At 34.1% G+C, this 18,072-nt stretch overlaps 1 protein-coding gene across 9 annotated transcripts in view; it reads left to right on the top strand.

Annotated features, from left to right (window-relative positions):
- NF1 (neurofibromin 1) overlaps positions 1–18,072 on the top strand; it is a 233,396-nt gene that overhangs the window by 81,684 nt on the left and 133,640 nt on the right. For all 9 annotated transcript variants that reach the window (XM_070478737.1, XM_070478736.1, XM_070478738.1 and 6 more), the window contains 4 exons: positions 1,019–1,150; positions 3,253–3,387; positions 5,712–5,825; positions 17,058–17,137. In XM_070478737.1, the coding sequence (XP_070334838.1) occupies positions 1,019–1,150; positions 3,253–3,387; positions 5,712–5,825; positions 17,058–17,137 (461 nt within the window). The remainder of the gene's footprint in view (positions 1–1,018; positions 1,151–3,252; positions 3,388–5,711; positions 5,826–17,057; positions 17,138–18,072) is intronic.

Genomic DNA, 18,072 nt, shown 5'->3' with positions numbered 1-18,072 from the left:
TTAAATGCTGAGAATTTAATTAGCTTAGTGTTGAATTAGAAGGAACTTGGGAACAGGATATGAAGCTATTATATCGCCTTATCTACTGTTTCAAATTGTTCTTGCAGGTATTTTTTGTTACAGGAGTATTATAAAGCCTGTATTTTAAGTAATCCTGTTCCTTGCATACTCTCCATTATGTAGTGAAGAATTCATCCAGTCATTTTTGTATTCACAGAGAGACAAACTTAATAGTTTCAGTGATTTTCATAGTTGTCATTTTTCATAATATAGTTATTACTTCATTTAAAAGTTACACTTTCAAATAAAATAGGCACTAAAAACTAGAACCAAAGCTAAACAAGTTGAACTACAGAAAAATATTTACATAAAAAAACCCAGTTACCTTTAAAAATATTTAGCTATGATCATTTTGTCTTTGTGGTGATCATTAGTCTTCTCATGTATTGTGCCATCATTGCATATCAATTTAAGATTATAGGTTTACTAATAGCTTTATCTCATTTACTAATTTCATGTTGTAATTATCATTGCTGTTTGTCTGTAGGCGTTTAAGTAATAGTTTACCACGTATTCCTTCAACACCGTGTTGAACCACTGATCTCTTTTAAAACTGATAATAGCGTTCTTGCTTTGGGAAAATATATATTATATATGCATACGTTTCTGAAATGTATAAAACATTAAACTTACCAAAAAAAAGATTGGCTGGAGAATTAGCTCTTTAATCTCTGTTTTTCAGACTTGTTAGATTATCAGTGAGAAAAGACAGTCTCATCTGTTCATGCTCATGCAGTGGGCTCTTTGTCTCATGTTCATCATGATAATAAAACAGATGTATGGTTTGGTGTTTGAATTAAAGACATTACTTGAAGACTTTGGAAATCATAGTGTGTGTTTGCATGGTCTTAGAAAGTTTCTTACGAAGTAATCAACCATAAAACCACAGTGATAACCAGAGCATATAACTCGTGCAAATTTGGACTTTTTCTTTCGTATGGTCTCTGTTTTCCTCCAGTCTGCATTGGATTGGTGGCCTAAGATTGATGCTGTATATTGCCACTCAGTTGAACTTCGAAATATGTTTGGTGAAACACTTCATAAAGCAGTCCAGGGTTGTGGAGCACACCCAGCAATACGAATGGCCCCGGTAAGATTAATCATGAATTTTGATTTCTATCTTCTTGAGATTGCATTTTTTTCAGTATCTTTATCCCATTCTTGCTGTTTTGATTATTTTAGAAAATCAAATGAGACTTTTCAGTAAGAATTGTGGTATGTCGAATACTGCAATAGTGTTGCAATGCTAGTTAATGATATATGCTTTCTACTATTTCAGTGGGTTAAACTTTTTCTTAGAGATATTTTCTAACAAAATGCTGTTAAAATCTTAGTGAATGTCACCTTTTCTTTTTTTGGTTTCTTTTTCCTTCAGTTTTTACTTATGAATCAAAATACTTTGATTAGCTCCTTATCTTTTGGGGATGCGTAGGGGAAGCTGACTCCTGGGCTAGAGTGAATGTTCCTGCTAACACACTATTTTGCCCATTGGATGCCACATATTGCACAGGAAATTAGAAATAGAATGCAAAGTTTATATTTAAAAGTGTCTCACATTTCATTAAACAAAAGGACAAAAACCTTCAGTGCTCTTGGGCATTATAACAAACACTTTTCTCACACATACACATTGGGAATAATTGCTGCATGTTATAGAGAACACACCTTTCCTTTTTACCTTTGAAAGACAGCTTGTTTTCATGGACATTTTTTATTAAGAGTCCGTAGATGCTGGATAATCTCCCATCTGTGTATTTGCATATGCAGCTGCTGCTAAGTTGCTTCAGTTGTGTCTGACTCTGTGTGACCCCATCCCTAGAATTCTCCAGGCAAGAACACTATGTGCATAAAAAAGCATACATGTCAAAAGCATGTATTTTTGTTTCCTTTTAAAAGAAAAGGGAAGATGTTTTCTAAGAACAGATAAAAAGGTAGTATTGGATCCAGAATATAATGTTGGATTTTTGGTTGAATAACATCCATAATTATAGTATTCTACAATAGTATCTCTGTAATTGAAACACATTTTCCATGATTGAACTTTTCTCAAAGAAAGCTTTCTTTGTTCTATAAGTGTTCTTCTGGCAAAATACATGCATTCTGTAACTTGGGAGATGGAATGCCATTAAAGGAAAAAGAAAAAGTTAAACTATTAAATACAGAGATTGCCTGTATAGCATATTCCATCAATTCTAAGAAGCACCTATTTAACATTTCTGAATTTGGGGGTGGATCTTATTTGTGTGATATCTTGCAGTTGACGATTTTCATTCTTTATGATACGTAAAATAATGATGCATCTTACAGTTGATAATGTCATTGTTTCTATGAAATGTTTGTATATATGTATATGAGATATTTTATTACATGAGTTACTCACTGTATCTGTGAGAGCTATAGAATAAATATTTTATCCCTGTTCTAACATTTGGAAAATCGCTTTTAACATAGGAGTCCACCAACCTTATTTTAAAGATTTTAGTATTTTAGCAGATTTTCACTTAAACTTTTTGCAAGATTATATAAAAATATATATAAGATTATATAAGAATATGTAAGAGGAAGGCTGAGCACTGAAGAATTGATGCTTTCGAGTTGTGGTGCTGGAAAAGACTTGAGAATCCCTTGGTCAGCAAGGAGATCAAATCAGTCAATCCTAAAGGAAATCAACCCTGAATATTCATTGGGAGGACTGTTGCTAAACCTGAAGCTCCAATACTTTGGCCACCTGATATGAGGAGGCCGACTCATTGGAAAAGACCCTGATGCTAGGAAAGATGGAAGGCAGAAGGAGAAAGGAGTGCCAGAGGATGAGATGTTAGATAGCATCATTGACTCAGTGGACATGAATTTGAGCAAACTCAAAGATGATGGAGGACCAGGGAGTCTGCTGTGCTATAGTCCATGGGGTTGCAAAGAGTTGGATACAACTTAGTGACTGGACAACGACAATAGAAATAAGAACAATATAGACGTGCAAAAATACTTTTTATTTGCTTTTTAAGCTTGATTGTGTTAATCTTATACTTTCTATTGAATGTTTCTACTATACCATACGTTTGGTGCTATAAAATATGTCCCTTTATTTTTCAAAGTTTTTAAAAACTATGTTTATTTGAAAATGTTGAATAGCTATTATCATTATTCTGATGTCTGATTCTTAGAAGGTAAATGTCATGTTTTTGTTTTTAGAGTCTTACATTTAAGGAAAAAGTAACAAGCCTTAAATTTAAAGAAAAACCTACAGACCTGGAGACAAGAAGCTATAAGTATCTTCTCTTGTCCATGGTGAAACTAATTCATGCAGATCCGAAGCTCTTGCTTTGTGTGAGTAGTTTTTATAAAATGCCTTGCAATTATTATACTAACTTAATTTGGTTTAACTGAAATGCCAAAACCTTGAGGGTGATTGTTAGCTCAAGAACACTTACTGAACCTTCCTGATCGTACGTGAAACTTGACATTCCTAAGAAAGTGAACTTATAGAGATTACTAATATAATTAGATCAAATCATACTCTTTTGTCTTATTTTTTCTTATTATTAAACTAACATATTTTGGTGAGATCTTCTGTCTATACCCTGCTACCAGATTATGTGTTATTCAGATATAACCCTAGGATGGGGTTTGGATATAATGAAGCAACCATAAATCAAGTGCTTCCTGTATCTGTTCAGTTGTTTTTTTTTAAGTCTCCAATCGCTCTTACCTAAAAATTGAGTTTTTCTATCCTTATTTCTTCCTATCATCAGCCTTTTATTATCACTGACTTTGCTTGCCTATACTGTATTGGGAGGAAAAGGAGATAAAAATGAGTATGGTTAGCACTCAAGTATTGTGGTTATTCTTCTCTTACAGCCTGAGATGGTATTAGATTCCTGAGAGCATTACTGTAATACACAAGATAATTAGGAACTAGCCAATGAGAATGAGTGGTAGTTACATGAATGCTGAGAAGCATGGGCTCTGGAGACTTACTGGCTGTGTGGTTTGGGTGACTTACCCCTCTATGCTTCGGCTTTCTTTCTGTTTCTTGACCGCACCATGGGCCATGCAGGATCTTAGTTCCCTGAGCAGGGGTTGAACCAGTTCCCCAACCAGGGATTGAACCCATGCCCCTTGCTTTGAAAGTGTGGAGTCTTAACCACTGGACCACCAGGGAAATCCATGTGCTTTAGTTTTCTTATTTGAAATATTGTGATAATGATAATAATTCATATTGTTAAGCAGACTGAGATATTATATGTCATGCTCTTAGGAACAATGCAGAATAAATGCATAATGAGTACTACATAAATGTTAGGATGTTATTACTATTATTAAAATACAGTTAACATTAATATTATTAATGCCCAAAACATAGCAGAAATATATTTTGAAGCTCATAGCATAACATATTTAACCTCTGTGGAATTTTCCAGTCCTGGGAAAATAGTGTCTAAAACATTTCCTGTTGCTTTGAGTAACAGGCTTAAGTGCTAAGTATACTTTTAATTTTGATGGTATATTTTTCAAGTTACTATACTATAGAAATCTATAAACTCATGTCCATAGTTTCAAGAGTTTTTTGAACCCCCTGAATTTAAAAAATATTTTTTTCTGAGAGAGGGAGGAGAAATAGAATTCCCAAAAGAATTAGTGACCCCCAGAATGGCCTATGCTGTTTTGGACTCTTTGAAAAGTCCATCCAAATTTGGAAGTCTGATAGAAGAAATTGTTAGAACTTTGGTATGGAAAAAGTCTTAAAATCTGTCATTAAGACTTCATAGAAGGAATGAAGTACCTTCCCTCATTTCTTTGCTGTGTAGCACACATTACTCGAGGTGCTATCTCGTCATGCGCGTCATGTATTAGCGTCGCTCTGTTTGCATGGCTGTGGTTCAGGTCAAAGAATGCGTCAGTCACCAGTGCCTTCTGTGTGAAATATTTTATTGTCAAGGAGCAAGAATGTAAGCAAAACATACTATTTTCCAAGTTTGAAATTAGAAACAGATCAAAGTTGAAATCATTTTCTTTGCTGCCATCTAGTGGTTAAACAACTTTTCTCAGAGTAATGAAAGGTAAGTTAAAATAGTGAAAGGTTCATTGTAAATATTTGATTATTTTATAGTTTTACTTATAAAAAACCTAAATCTTTGTAAGTCGGATAAATATAGGAATAACTACTAAATGATATCAATCATGATATTTTAAAGTAATGTGTTTTTATTGTCTTAACAAGAGCAGTTTTTTAAATTTATTTATTTTAATTGGAGGATAATTACTTTACAATATTGTGGTGGTTTTTGCTATACATCAACATGAATCAGCTATGGGTACACTTGTGTCCCCCCATCATGAACCCCCCTCCCATCTCCTTCCCAGCAGCTTTTTTTTTTTCCAGCAGCTTTTTAATTTTAAAAAGTCTTATGATGTTTATTTTTGAGGTAAAATTCACATATGTTGAAATTTGCCTTTTTAAAGTGACAATTCATTCGGTTTTGGTATGTATACAAGGTTGTGTAGCCATCACCGCTATCTAGGTCTAGAACGTTTTTATCACCTCAAAAATCAACTTAAAAACCCATTAGCAGTCAGTCTCCATTCCCTCCACCCTTCGGCCCCTGTCCTGTGATTTTGTTTTTAATTGAAATTTGCTTTTTTATTTGCAGAATCCAAGAAAACAGGGGCCTGAAACCCAAGGCAGTACTGCAGAATTAATTACAGGGCTTGTCCAACTGGTCCCTCAGTCACACATGCCAGAGATTGCTCAGGAGGCCATGGAGGTAAGGGGAACATGAATTCTAGGCTCTTGAATGTAACATTGTAACTATGTGGATTCTCATTTTTAAAAGTTTATTCCTTAAAAATTTTTTCCTTAAGAATTTTTTATCCAATTTTTAATGGTTACTTTCCATTTAGAGTTACTGCAAAATATTGCCTGTATTCCCCATGTTGTACAATACATCCTTGAGCCTACCTTACATCCAGCAGTTTGTACCTTCCACTCCCCAATACCTGTATTGTACACCCCTGGAACTCCCTCCACGGGTAACCACTAGTTTGTTCTCTGTATTTGCGAGTGTGCTTCTTTTTTGTTATATTCACTAGTTTGTGGATATTTCAGTTTCCACATATTAGTGATATCATACTTGTCTTTCTCTGACTTAGTTCATATAGCATAATGTCCACCAAGTCCGTCTGTGTTGCTGCAAATGGCAACATTTCTTTCTTTTTTATGACTGAGTAGTAGTCTATTGTATGTATGTGTGTGTGTGTGTATGTACACACACACCACATCTTTATACATTCATGTATATAAAGACACATTCATATGTCCATTGATGGACACTTAGGTTGTTTCCATATCTTGGGAATTGTAAATAATACTGTCATAAACATTGGGGTGTATGTATCTTTTCTAATTAGTGTTTTTAGTTTTTATGGATATGTACCCAGAAGTGGAGTTGCTGGGTTATATGGTGGTTCTGTTTTTAGTTTTTAAAGAACCTCCATACTGTGCTCTACAGTGGCTATACCAGTTTACCTTCCTGCCAGCAACGTACAAGGGTCCCTCTTCTCCATGCTCTCGCCATCATTTGTTATTTGTGGTCTTTTTGATGATAGCCATACTGACAGGTGTGAAGTAACATCTCATGTGGTTTTGATTTTCGTTTCCCTGATGATTAGTGATGTTGAGCATCTTTTCATATGCCTGTTGTCTATTTGTATGTCTTCTTTGAAAACCTGTTTATTCAGTTCTTTTGCCCATTTTTAAAAATTGGGTTGTTTGGGTTTTTTTTTTTTTTATGTTGAATTGTATGAACTATTTATGTATGTTGAATATTAATCTCTTATCAGTCATATAATTTGCAAATATTTTCTCCCATTCAGTAGGCTGTTTTTGCATTTTGTCAATGGTTTCCTTTGCTGTGCAAAAGCTTTTAAGTTTAATTAGGTCCAATTTGTTTATTTTTGCTTCCCTTGCTTTAGGAGACAGATCTAAAAAAATACTGTCAATATGTCAATGAGTGTTCTGCTTATATTTCCTCTAGGAGTTTTATGGTTTCTGGTCTTGCATTTAAGTCCTTAATCCATTTTGAGTTTATTTTTATGTATTGTGTTAGAGAATGTTCTAATTTCCCTATTTTATGTAAGGAAAATAGCTGTCCAGTTTGCTCAGCACCACTTATTGAAGAGCCTGTCTTTTCTCCATTGTGTATTCTTGTCCCCTTTGTCATAGTTTGACCATAAGTGCATGAATTTATTGTGGGGTCCTCTATCCTGTTCCATTGATCAGTGTTTTGTGCTAGTACCATACTGTTTTGATGACTGTAGTTTTGTAGTACAGTCTAAGGTCAGGGGGCATGATTCCTCCAGGTCTGTTCTTTCTCGAGTTTGTTTTGGCTTTTTTGGATCCTTTGTGTTTCCATACACATTTTAAAATTATTTTTTTCTGATTCTCTGAAAAATACCATTGGTGTTTTAATAGGGATTGCATTAAATCTGTAGAGTGCCTTGGGTAGTATAGTCATCCCAACAATATTGATTCTTCCAACCCAAGAACATAGTGTATCTATCAATACGTGTGTTATCTTCAATTTCTCTGATCAGTGTCTTTTAGTCTTTTGGAGTGTAGGTCTTTTGCCTCCTTCGGTAGATTTATTCCAAGGTATATAACTTTTTTTTAATGCAATGATAAATGAGATTGTTTCATTAATTTCTCTTTCTAGTATTTCATAATTAGTTAAAGAAATGTGGCAGATTTCTGTATATTAGTTTTGCACCCTGTAACTTTACTGAATTTATTGATGAGTTCTAATAGTTTTTTGGTAGTTGTCTGTAGAATTTTATATGTATGGTATCATGTCATATGTGAACAGTGACAGTTTTAATCTTCCTTTCCAATTTGGATTTCTTTAATTTCTTTTTCTTCTCTGATTGCTGTGACTAGGACTTCCAAAACTGTGTTGAATAAAAGTGCAAGAATGAGCATCCTTGTCTTGTTCCCTTGATTTTACAAGGAAGTGCTTTCAGGTTTTCACCATTGAATATGATGTTAGCTGTGGGTCTGTTGTAAATGGCCTTTGTCGAGATATGTTCCTTCTATGCCCACTTTCCAGAGAGTTGTTTTTGATCACAGATGGATGTTGAATTTTATCAAAAGGTTGTTCTGTGTCAGTTGAGGTGGTCGTAGGATTTTTATTTTTCAGTTTGTTAATGTGGTGTATCACATTGGCTGATTTGTAGATATTAAAACATTCTTGCATCCCTGGAATAAATTCCACTTGATCATGGTGTGTGATCCTTTTAATGTATTTTGCTAATTTTTTGCTAATACTTTGTTGAGAATTTTTACATCTGTGTTCATCAGTGATATTGGCCTACAATTTTTTTTGTGATATATTTGTCTCATTTTGGTATCAAGATGATGATAGCTTCATAGAATGAGGGAGGAAGCAGTCCTTCCTATGCAATAGTTTGGGAAGGATAGGTGTTAGCTCTTCACTAAGTGGTAGAATTCACCATCTGGTCCTGAGCTTTTGTTTGTTGAGAATTTTTAAATTATTGATTCAATTTCATTACTGGTGATTGGTCTGTTCATATTTTCTATTTCTTCTTGAGTCAGTCTTGAAGATTGTACCTTTCTAGGAATTTTTTTTTTCCCTAGAGTATCCATTTTATTAACATGTAACTGTTCATGGTAATCTCTTATGATCCTTTGTATTTCTGTGGTGCCAGAAATACAACTTCACCTTTTTCATTTCTGATTTTATGTTTTAGGCCCTCTCCCTTTTTTTCTTGATGAGTCTGGCTATAAATTTATCAGTTTTATCTTTTCAAAGAACTGCTCTTAGGTTCATTGATCTTTTTTTTTTTTTTTTTTTTTAGTCTATTTAAATATTTCTGCTCTGATCTTTATGATTTTCTTCTACTAACTTTGGGTTTTGTTTGTTCTTTTTCTCATTCCTTTAGGTTTAAGTTTAACTTGCTTATTTCACATTTTTCTAGTTTCCTGGGCTAGGCTTCCTCTTAGAACTAGGGGGATCTTCCCTCTTAGAACTGCTTATGCTGCATCCCATAGATTTTGGATCATTGTGTTTTCATTTTCATTTGTTTGCAGGTATCTTTTTATTTCTTTGATTTCTTCAGTAACTCATTGGTTGTTTAGTAGCATATTGTTTAACTTCCATATGTTTGTGCTTTCCGTATTTTTTCCTTGATGTCTAGTCTCATAGTGTTGTGGTTGGAAAAGACTCTTGATATGATTTCAGTCTTCTTAAATTTATTGAGACTTGTTTTGTGGTCTAGCATGTGATCTATCTTGGAGAATGTTCCATGTACACCTGGAAAAGAGTGTGTGTTCTGCTGCTTTTGAATGGAATGTTTTCTGTATATCTGTTAGTTGATCTAGTCTAATGTGTTGTTTAAGGCCAGTGTTTCCTTATTGGCTTTCTGTGTTCATGATCTGTCCATTGATGTAAATGATGTGTCAAAATCACCTACTATTATTGTGTTACTGTCAGTTTCTCCCTTTATATCTGTTGATATTTGCTTTATGTATTTAGGTTATTCTCTGTTGGATGATAAAGAGACACATCTTATTATTACAAAAGGGTCCAATCTATTCAAAAAATAAAACTTCATGTGAGTCTAATAACAAAGATTTAAAATATATAAAGCAAAAATACATAAAATTTCTAAATATATAATATAAAAAACATGTAAAAGGACAGATAGACATACATAGTTATAGTGAGACACTTAAGTATACCTTTCTCAATATCTGGTAGAATAAGCCAGGAAACAAATAGTAAGGATAGAAGATTTGAAAAACATGATTATCAAATTTGACCTATTTGACACATATGGAGAACTACATTCAATAAGTGCATTTTCTTTACAAGTACATGTGGGATGTTTAGTATATCTTGAGTGTCATACAAATTCTGAAGGATTCAATCATTCAGAATTCTTTTATCACTATATTGAAATTAAGCTAGATAGCAAATAACAGAAAGCTTTATGAAATATCAAGTGATTATATAGTTGACCCTTGAACAACATGGGTGTGAACTATGCAGGTCCAGTTATATGCATATTTTTTAGACATATTGGATACATTTTTGTGTATTTGTGAACAGTTTGAAAAAACCTGCAGGTGAATTGCTGGCTTTGCAATATCAAAACAAGGTATGTTTAAGAAAAGGTATGTCATGGCATATAATATATCTGGTTACCAGTCTGTATTATCATTTTGGGGGGATCATTTATTACACCTCTTTACTTTTTTTAATTGAAATATTACAAAAATTAAGAAAAATTTTTTTGGCTTCCCTGATGGCTTAGTTGGTAAAGAATCCACCTGCAATGAGGAAACCCTGGGTTCGATTCCTGGGTTGGGAAGATCTGCTTGAAAAGGGATAGGCTACCCACTCCAGTATTCTTGGGCTTCCCTTGTGACTCAGCTGGTAAAGAATCTGCCTGCAACATATGACCTGGGTTCAATCCCTAGGTTGGGAAGATCTCCTGGAGAAGGGAACGGCTACCCACTCCAGTATTCTGGCCTGGGGAATTCCATGGACCTTATAGTCCATGGGAGTCACAAAGAGTCAGACACGACTGACTGACTTTCACTAATTGAAATATATTTGATTTATAATATGTTAATCTCTGCTATACAGCAAAGTGATTCAATTTACACATATGCATTCTTTTTCTAATATTCTTTTCCACTATGTTTTATCACAGAATATTGAATATAGTTTCCTGTGCTATACAGTAAACCTTGTTGTTTATCCAAATATTATAATTTACTACATAAAATATATATAAATCTACTATAAAAAGTTAAAATTTACAAAAACTTACAGACTGTACTTTGTGTCTTCCAGTCAAAAGAAATGTAAGCAAATGTAAAGATGCAGTATTAAATCATAATTGCATAGAGGACTTCCCTGGCGATTTAGTGGTTGAGACTCTGCCCTTCTAATGCAGGGTCTTGGGTTTGATCGCTAGTTGGGGAATTTAAGATCCCATGTGCCACCTGGTGTGGCCAAGAAATAAAAAATCCTAGTTGTATAACGTTAACTGTAGTACATACTATACTACTGTAATAACTTCATATCTGTTTTGTTACTATTTTGGTGAGCTCACATGTCGTGAGTATCTGCTTAAAATGTTCTCTGAGAAGTTTCTCTCTCCCACTAAATTGTATATCAGCAAAAAGTGGTCTCTTGAGTTCTCATGTGTTTTTCATCATGTTTGGTGCAGTACCAAACCTTGAATAATGCCTTGTGACCTACACAGAGTGCACTAGCGATGAAAGCAGAGAAAAGCCATGACATTATAAGAAGTTGGATTGTTTGATGTGTGCTATAGATTGAGAGCTGTAGCTGTGGTTGTCTGCCATTTCAAGATAAATGCATCCAACATACAGACTGTTGAGGGAGAAAAATGGAAATTTATGAAGCTGTTGCTGCAACTACTCCAGTAGGCATGAAACCTTGTCCTTTTTATTAAATGTCTTTCTCATATTCAAAAGACAACCTTTATGTGGATGCAGGATTGCTGTAAGAAAGGTATACCTGTTGACTTCAGCATGATTTGAGAAAAAGTGAAGTCCTTATGTGACAAGTTGAAGCAAAAGGAAGGTGGAGGATCTAAAACTGGAGAATGTAATGCCTGCAAAGGATGGCTTGACAATTTTAGAAGGATATTTGGCTTTAAAAATGTCAAGATAAAGGAGAACCAGCTTCTGACCATGAGGCAGCAGATGGGTTCCTAGACTCTATTAAGAAAATTATTGCTGGAAAAGGATCTCAGCCTGAACAAGTTTATAATGTGGATGAAAGTGCCCTATTCTAGGGGGGAGAAAAATGCCACAAAGGACATTTATTAGGAAGAGAAGCAAGCAAGATTTAAGGTAGGAAGGGATAGGCTTACCTCTACTGCTTTGTGCAAATACAGTATGATCAAAACTGCCCTTATCTATAATATATGGCTTCTAACTCCCAAGGCTGGGAAGGAAAAGATAGATATCAGTTGCTAGTCTTTTAGTTGTACAACAAGAAAGCCTACACAGTGAGGCTCGTTTTTTTGGATTAGTTCCATCAATGCTTTGTTACTGGAGTGAGGAAGCATCTTGCCAGTAATGGACTGACTTTTTTTTTTTTTTTTAATTTTTATTAGTTGGAGGCTGATTACTTTACATCATTACAGTAGTTTTTGTTATACATTGATATGAATTAGCCATGGATTTACATGTACTCCCCATTCCAGTCCCCCCTCCCACCTCCCTCTCCACCCGATCCCTCTGGGTCTTCCCAGTGCACCAGGCCCGAACATTTGTCTCATGTACCCAACCTGAGCTGGTTATCCGTTTCACCCTAGATAATATACATGTTTCAATGCTGTTCTCCTGAAACATCCCACCCTCGCCTTCTCCCAGAGTCCACAAGTCTGTTCCATACATCTGAGTCTCTTTTTCTGTTTTGCATATAGGGTTATCGTTACCATCTTTCTAAAGTCCATATATATGTGTTAGTATACTGTAATGGTCTTTATCTTTCTGGCTTACTTCGCTCTGTATACTGGGCTCCAGTTTCATCCATCTCATTAGAACTGATTCAAATGAATTCTTTTTAATGGCTGAGTAATATTCCATGGTGTATATGTACCACAGCTTCCTCATCCATTCGTCTGCTGATGGGCATCTGGGTTGCTTCCATGATGGACTGACTTTTAAAGTTCTTTTGATACTGGACTGTGCCCCTGGCCACCCAGAACCCCATGAGTTTAACACTGAAGATGTCAAAGTGGTCTCATTGCCCAAAACATGTCTCTAATTCAGCTTCTAGATCAGGGGTTCATAGGGACTTTTTAGGCTCATTACACATGGTAATCTATGGAAAGGATTGTTGACACTCTGGAAGAGAACCCCGGTAAAGAGAACATCATGAAAGCCCAGAAGGATTACACTATCGAAGATGCCATCATTGTTACAGAAAAAGTTGATGCATCTTGTAAACATGAAGTAAACTTACAATATTGATCAATACTGTACTGCACTTCAAATGTATTTTCTTTATGATTTCTTAGTAACATTTTGTTTTTACTAGCTTTATTGTAAAAATATAGTATGTAACACATATGACATACAAAAATATGTGTTAATAACTCTGTTATTGGTGAGGCTTCCAGCCAATAGTAGACTATCAGTAGTTAACTTGTTAGGCAGTCAAAAGTTATATGTAAGTTTTTTTACTGCATGGGGGGTCAGCACCCCTAACCTCCTCATTGTTCAAGGGTCAACTGTACTTTGTTTTTATTCATATTCTGCTAATAAATGAATAAATTAGTATAGCCATCATTAAAAATTGGTTTGCAGTATCTGCAAAAGCTAAACATATACCTTAGCAATTCTCCTCCTATGTATGTATCCAACAAATATGTTTACCAAAAAACACGTATAAAATATTAATAGCATAATTTATAATATCCCCAAAAGCTGTAAACAGCTCATTTATGAGCAGTAGAATAGAGAATAATTTGGATTATTTCATTCCATTGATTACAGCAATGCATAAAGAATAAGCTACTGCTAAGTGCAAAGCATGAGTGAATCTCACAGACATGATATTGAGTGAAAATAGCCAAACACAAAAGAGAACATGATGTATGATTCCCATTACATAAAGTTCAGAAACAGGCAGAGGTATCTATGGTGATAGAAGTCAGAACAGTGGCTGCTTTTGTCAAGAGCTGATGACTGGAAAGGAATGTGCAAAAGGCTTCTTTTGAGTGTTGATACTGTTGGTCTCGGCATTGGTTATATGGGATATATACTATTGTGAAAACTCATCAAACTATATATTTAAGTTTTACTACTTCATTATTTATCATGCTTTGTTTTGCCAAAAATGTTTCAGCACTCATTGTTAGACACTCGTTGCTTGTATTAAGTTTTTATAAAAATAACTTTGGTTTTGGACTGTGAATTTTAAATCATTATTGTTGTTTGGTCACTAAGTCACATCCGATTGTTTGTGACCCCATGGCTTTCAGCATAGCAGGCTTCCTTGTCATAACGAAGCTCAAACTCATATTTATTAATCAAAACAGGAATCGTTACGATCTTGTTTGCCAACGAGAAATAAGTTTTTTTATTCCTATAGCATAAAAATTTGTGCTTCGGGATTTGATGAACTCTTAGCATTTTCTGCCTCCTGCTGGTTGTGGAAGCAACCAGCAAAAAGTTGAGTTGCTTCAAGAAGTGGTAGTTGCTTGGCAAGAGGTCAGGTGAATGTGGTAGATGAGGCAAAACTTCTTAGCCCAGTTTGTTCAACTTTTGAAGCATTGGTTGTGCAACTTGTGTTTAGGCATTGTAGTAGAGAATTGGGCCCATTCTGTTGACCAATACTGGCTACAGATGTTGTAGTTTTTGGTGCATCTCATAGACTTACTGAGCATTCTTCTCAGATGTGATGGTTTCACCAGGATTCAGAAAGCTGTGTGGAAAAAAAAAAAAAAGAAAGCTGTGTGGATCAGATAGGGAGCAGACCACCACACAGTGACCATGACCTTTTTTGGTGCAAGTTTGGCTTTGGGAAGTGCTTGAGTGCTTCTAGGTTCAACCACTGAGCTCATCATTACCGGTTGTTGTATAAAATCCACTTTTCATCACATGTCACAATCCGATTGGGAAATGGTTCATTGTTTTTGCATAGAATAAGGGAAGACGACACTTCAAAATGATTTTTTTATTTACAGTCAGCTCATGAGTCACCCACTTATAGAGCTTTTTCACTTTTCCAGTTTGCTTTAAATGCCAATCAGTCATAGAGTAGTTGAGTTCTTTGGCAACTCCTCATGTAGTTATCAGAGGATCAGTTTTGATGATTGCTCTCAGTTGGTTGTTGTCAACTTCTGATGGCCAGCCGCTGCACTCCTCATCTTCAAGGCTCTTGTCTCCTTTGCAAAACTTCTTGAATCACCCTGCACTGAACATTCATTAGCAGTTCCTGGGCCAAATGCATTCTTAATGTTGCAAGTTGTCTCTGCTGCTTTACAACCCATTTTAAACGTGAATAAAATAATAACTCAAATTTGCTTTTTGTCTAACATCATTTCTATAGTCTAAGATAAATATCAATAGCAAGTAATGTTATTAGCAAAAAAAACATAAAGCAAGAAATGCCCATTAAAATGATGTGTAACATAACCACATTTTTTAAAGAATGTATTCTAATGTCAAACAACAAAGTTCAACAATGTAAAAACCACAGTTACTTTTGTACCAAACTAATATTTGTGTGCATTGCTGTTGGTATTCTTTGCATTCTTTTTGGAAAGCTCTTTGACAGTATTTGGCAGGAGCCATACAAATGTCATTTTTTTTTTTTGTCCAAATAATTCCATTCCTGTAATTTTTTAATCCTGTGAATATAAATGAAAAGGAAAAAGCTGTACACATACATGGTTACTGCTCTTAGTTATAATAGAACATAAGGGGAAATTTAAATATTCACTAGTAAGAGAATATGTTCATATTCAGTAACAAGAGGATGATATTTCAATTTGGTGAACTATTAAGCATCCATTAAACCATGCAGGTCACATAGCAATATGGAAAATTATGAAATGTCAAATGAATATACTGTGTATACAGTTTTGTTAAAATTATATGTGGAAAGTTTTAAAATAGAAAGGAACATGAAAAGGAAGATAACCACTGAGGGAGAGAAAAGGCTAACAGATTTTCTTTGAATATTAAAAAAAATGTTAAAATGTTAGAGAATTTGCCACTTAAACTAAAAATGTCAGTAAATAGTACTAAGTTTTTGCACGTTAAGACAAAAATTGTATGTTAATATGTGCTATTTTTCCTTGATATGAGGTATAACATATAATTTTTGAAGATTCTCACAGTGCATTGTAGTTTTTAGTAAATATCTCAAAATAATTACAGTGAAAGTATTTGAAATAAGATAATATAGGTCTGATCTTTATACCATTTATAGCTTTTGGAGTTATAAAGTTGCCCAAGGTTAGAAATTTACATATTTTCCCCCTAATTTAAAGGGAATCATTGCAGCTTATCATTGCAGCTTATTTGCACAGGTTATCATTGCAGCTCTATTTGCACTTTATTCATTTGATTTTAAGAGAAGAAATCAGTTCTCATTATGTGTTCCAAACAATGTTTCATTGTAGTTTTAATACACAGCTTTAAAGAGGAGTAAAGAATCTCCAAATGAGCTGACCAAGGACTGAGGAATGTACAGGCTCAGTAATGTGCGTCTGGGGGAAGCACTGTGAACCTCACCTGTTGGAGTTAAGATAGGGTTGGTTTGAAGGAAGACTCTAGTTCTACTCTGTACTTTTGATGGCATTGATTTATTCAATAGTAGTGTTTTTGTGTGTTAGTTGTATATTCCTGTTCTGTGAGCCAAATCCATTTCAGTTCTATGGTCAATTGAAATATTTTAGGATGAATAATCTCTATGCAATGCTAAATCTGTTTTCCTCCCCCTTTCTCCTTTTTGAAAAATAATTTGACCCTTCTGTTCCAATAATTTGTGGCAAACAAGATGACTTCTACTTTTAACTTGTGACCTAGAAGTAAAATGTTGTGTATATTAGTTTTGGAGAGCTCTCCTCATTTGGGGGTTAATTTTATTTTCCATAGAGTTCTTTGATACTTACTGAAATCATATTATGTGTGTCTTACAGCAGTTTTTACGCATGTGTACTGCTACTCTGAGTTCATCAGTATTTAACTTATGTGTACATGCCATTTAAAGTAACAATGAGAGGAATAAAGTGACTTCATTTTGTATATATAATCCCTAGAGATTTCGGTTCTTCAGAGCTTTTCTCTTGTGCCTTTTACTGCATGTTGAGGCTGTAATTAAGTAGCTCAGTTTGTTAGTATTTGTAAAATAAATACTCCAGTGTTACGTTTACCAAATTTTTTTTTGAGTAAGTCTTCTCTCTCTCTTTTTTTAAAAATTCAGGCTCTGCTGGTTCTTCATCAGTTAGATAGCATTGATTTGTGGAATCCTGATGCTCCTGTAGAAACATTTTGGGAAATTAGGTATATGCACCCTTATTTTTTAATTCAACTTAAATTTTTAAATTTTTTTGTCTTTAAATATTAACTCTATATACTTGGTTTATTAACTTTATTCACTTATACTGCCAGATGTTTTATGCTTTTGTATTTTATTTGACTTGAAATTATTAGGTTATTTCTTATTTTAACTGTAAGAACATTGTCACAGCAAATTAGAAAATAAATTTTTAAAAATTGTGCTAAATTTCATTACCCAACCACAAGTACTATTGTTTGGTATGTCTTCTGCTATTTCAAATTTTTATGTGGTTAAACTGTGTTTTAAATTGATTTTTATCATTTATAAACTTAGAGTGTTAAAGTTTTAAATATTAATAGTTTATTTCAGTTTTTTAAACTATAACCTCATGTTTTCAATAATACTGGTGTTTTTTGTGGATGAATTAATATAATGAATATCTGCTTAGAAGGCAAAATTATATGTGTATATAATTTTATAATTTATTTCTTTGGTTATATGAATTATTACCTTTCAGTGAGCCTAGAGGTAACACACTGAGGAAAATGGAAGTGTGTAAGCCTCAGGTTTTGTTATTATCTTGTAGAAGTGGGTACACCAAGTCACTTGGCAGCTGAGTTAAATCCTAGATTCTGGAGCAGTGCTCTTTGATAGTAATGTAATGTGAATCACATATGTAATTTAAATTTCTCTAGTTTCCACATTACAAAAATAAACCGGTAAAATTAATTTTAATAATATATTTTTAAACCCAGTGTGTATATATATATAATATTTTAATACATTGATCAATATAAAAGTTATTAATAAAATATTTTATGTTCTTTTTTCTAAAATCTTCAAAATTTGGGGTGTTTCATACTTATAGGACATCTCAGTTTAGACAAGCCACATTTCAAGTGCACAGTAGCCACATGTGGCTGACTTGTGGTTACTG

The sequence above is a fragment of the Odocoileus virginianus genome, chromosome 17 (assembly GCF_023699985.2).
Source record: "Odocoileus virginianus isolate 20LAN1187 ecotype Illinois chromosome 17, Ovbor_1.2, whole genome shotgun sequence".
Classification (NCBI taxonomy): domain Eukaryota; kingdom Metazoa; phylum Chordata; class Mammalia; order Artiodactyla; family Cervidae; genus Odocoileus; species Odocoileus virginianus.
Note: the sequence above shows the minus strand (reverse complement) of the source record. Positions and strands in the feature narration are given on the sequence as shown.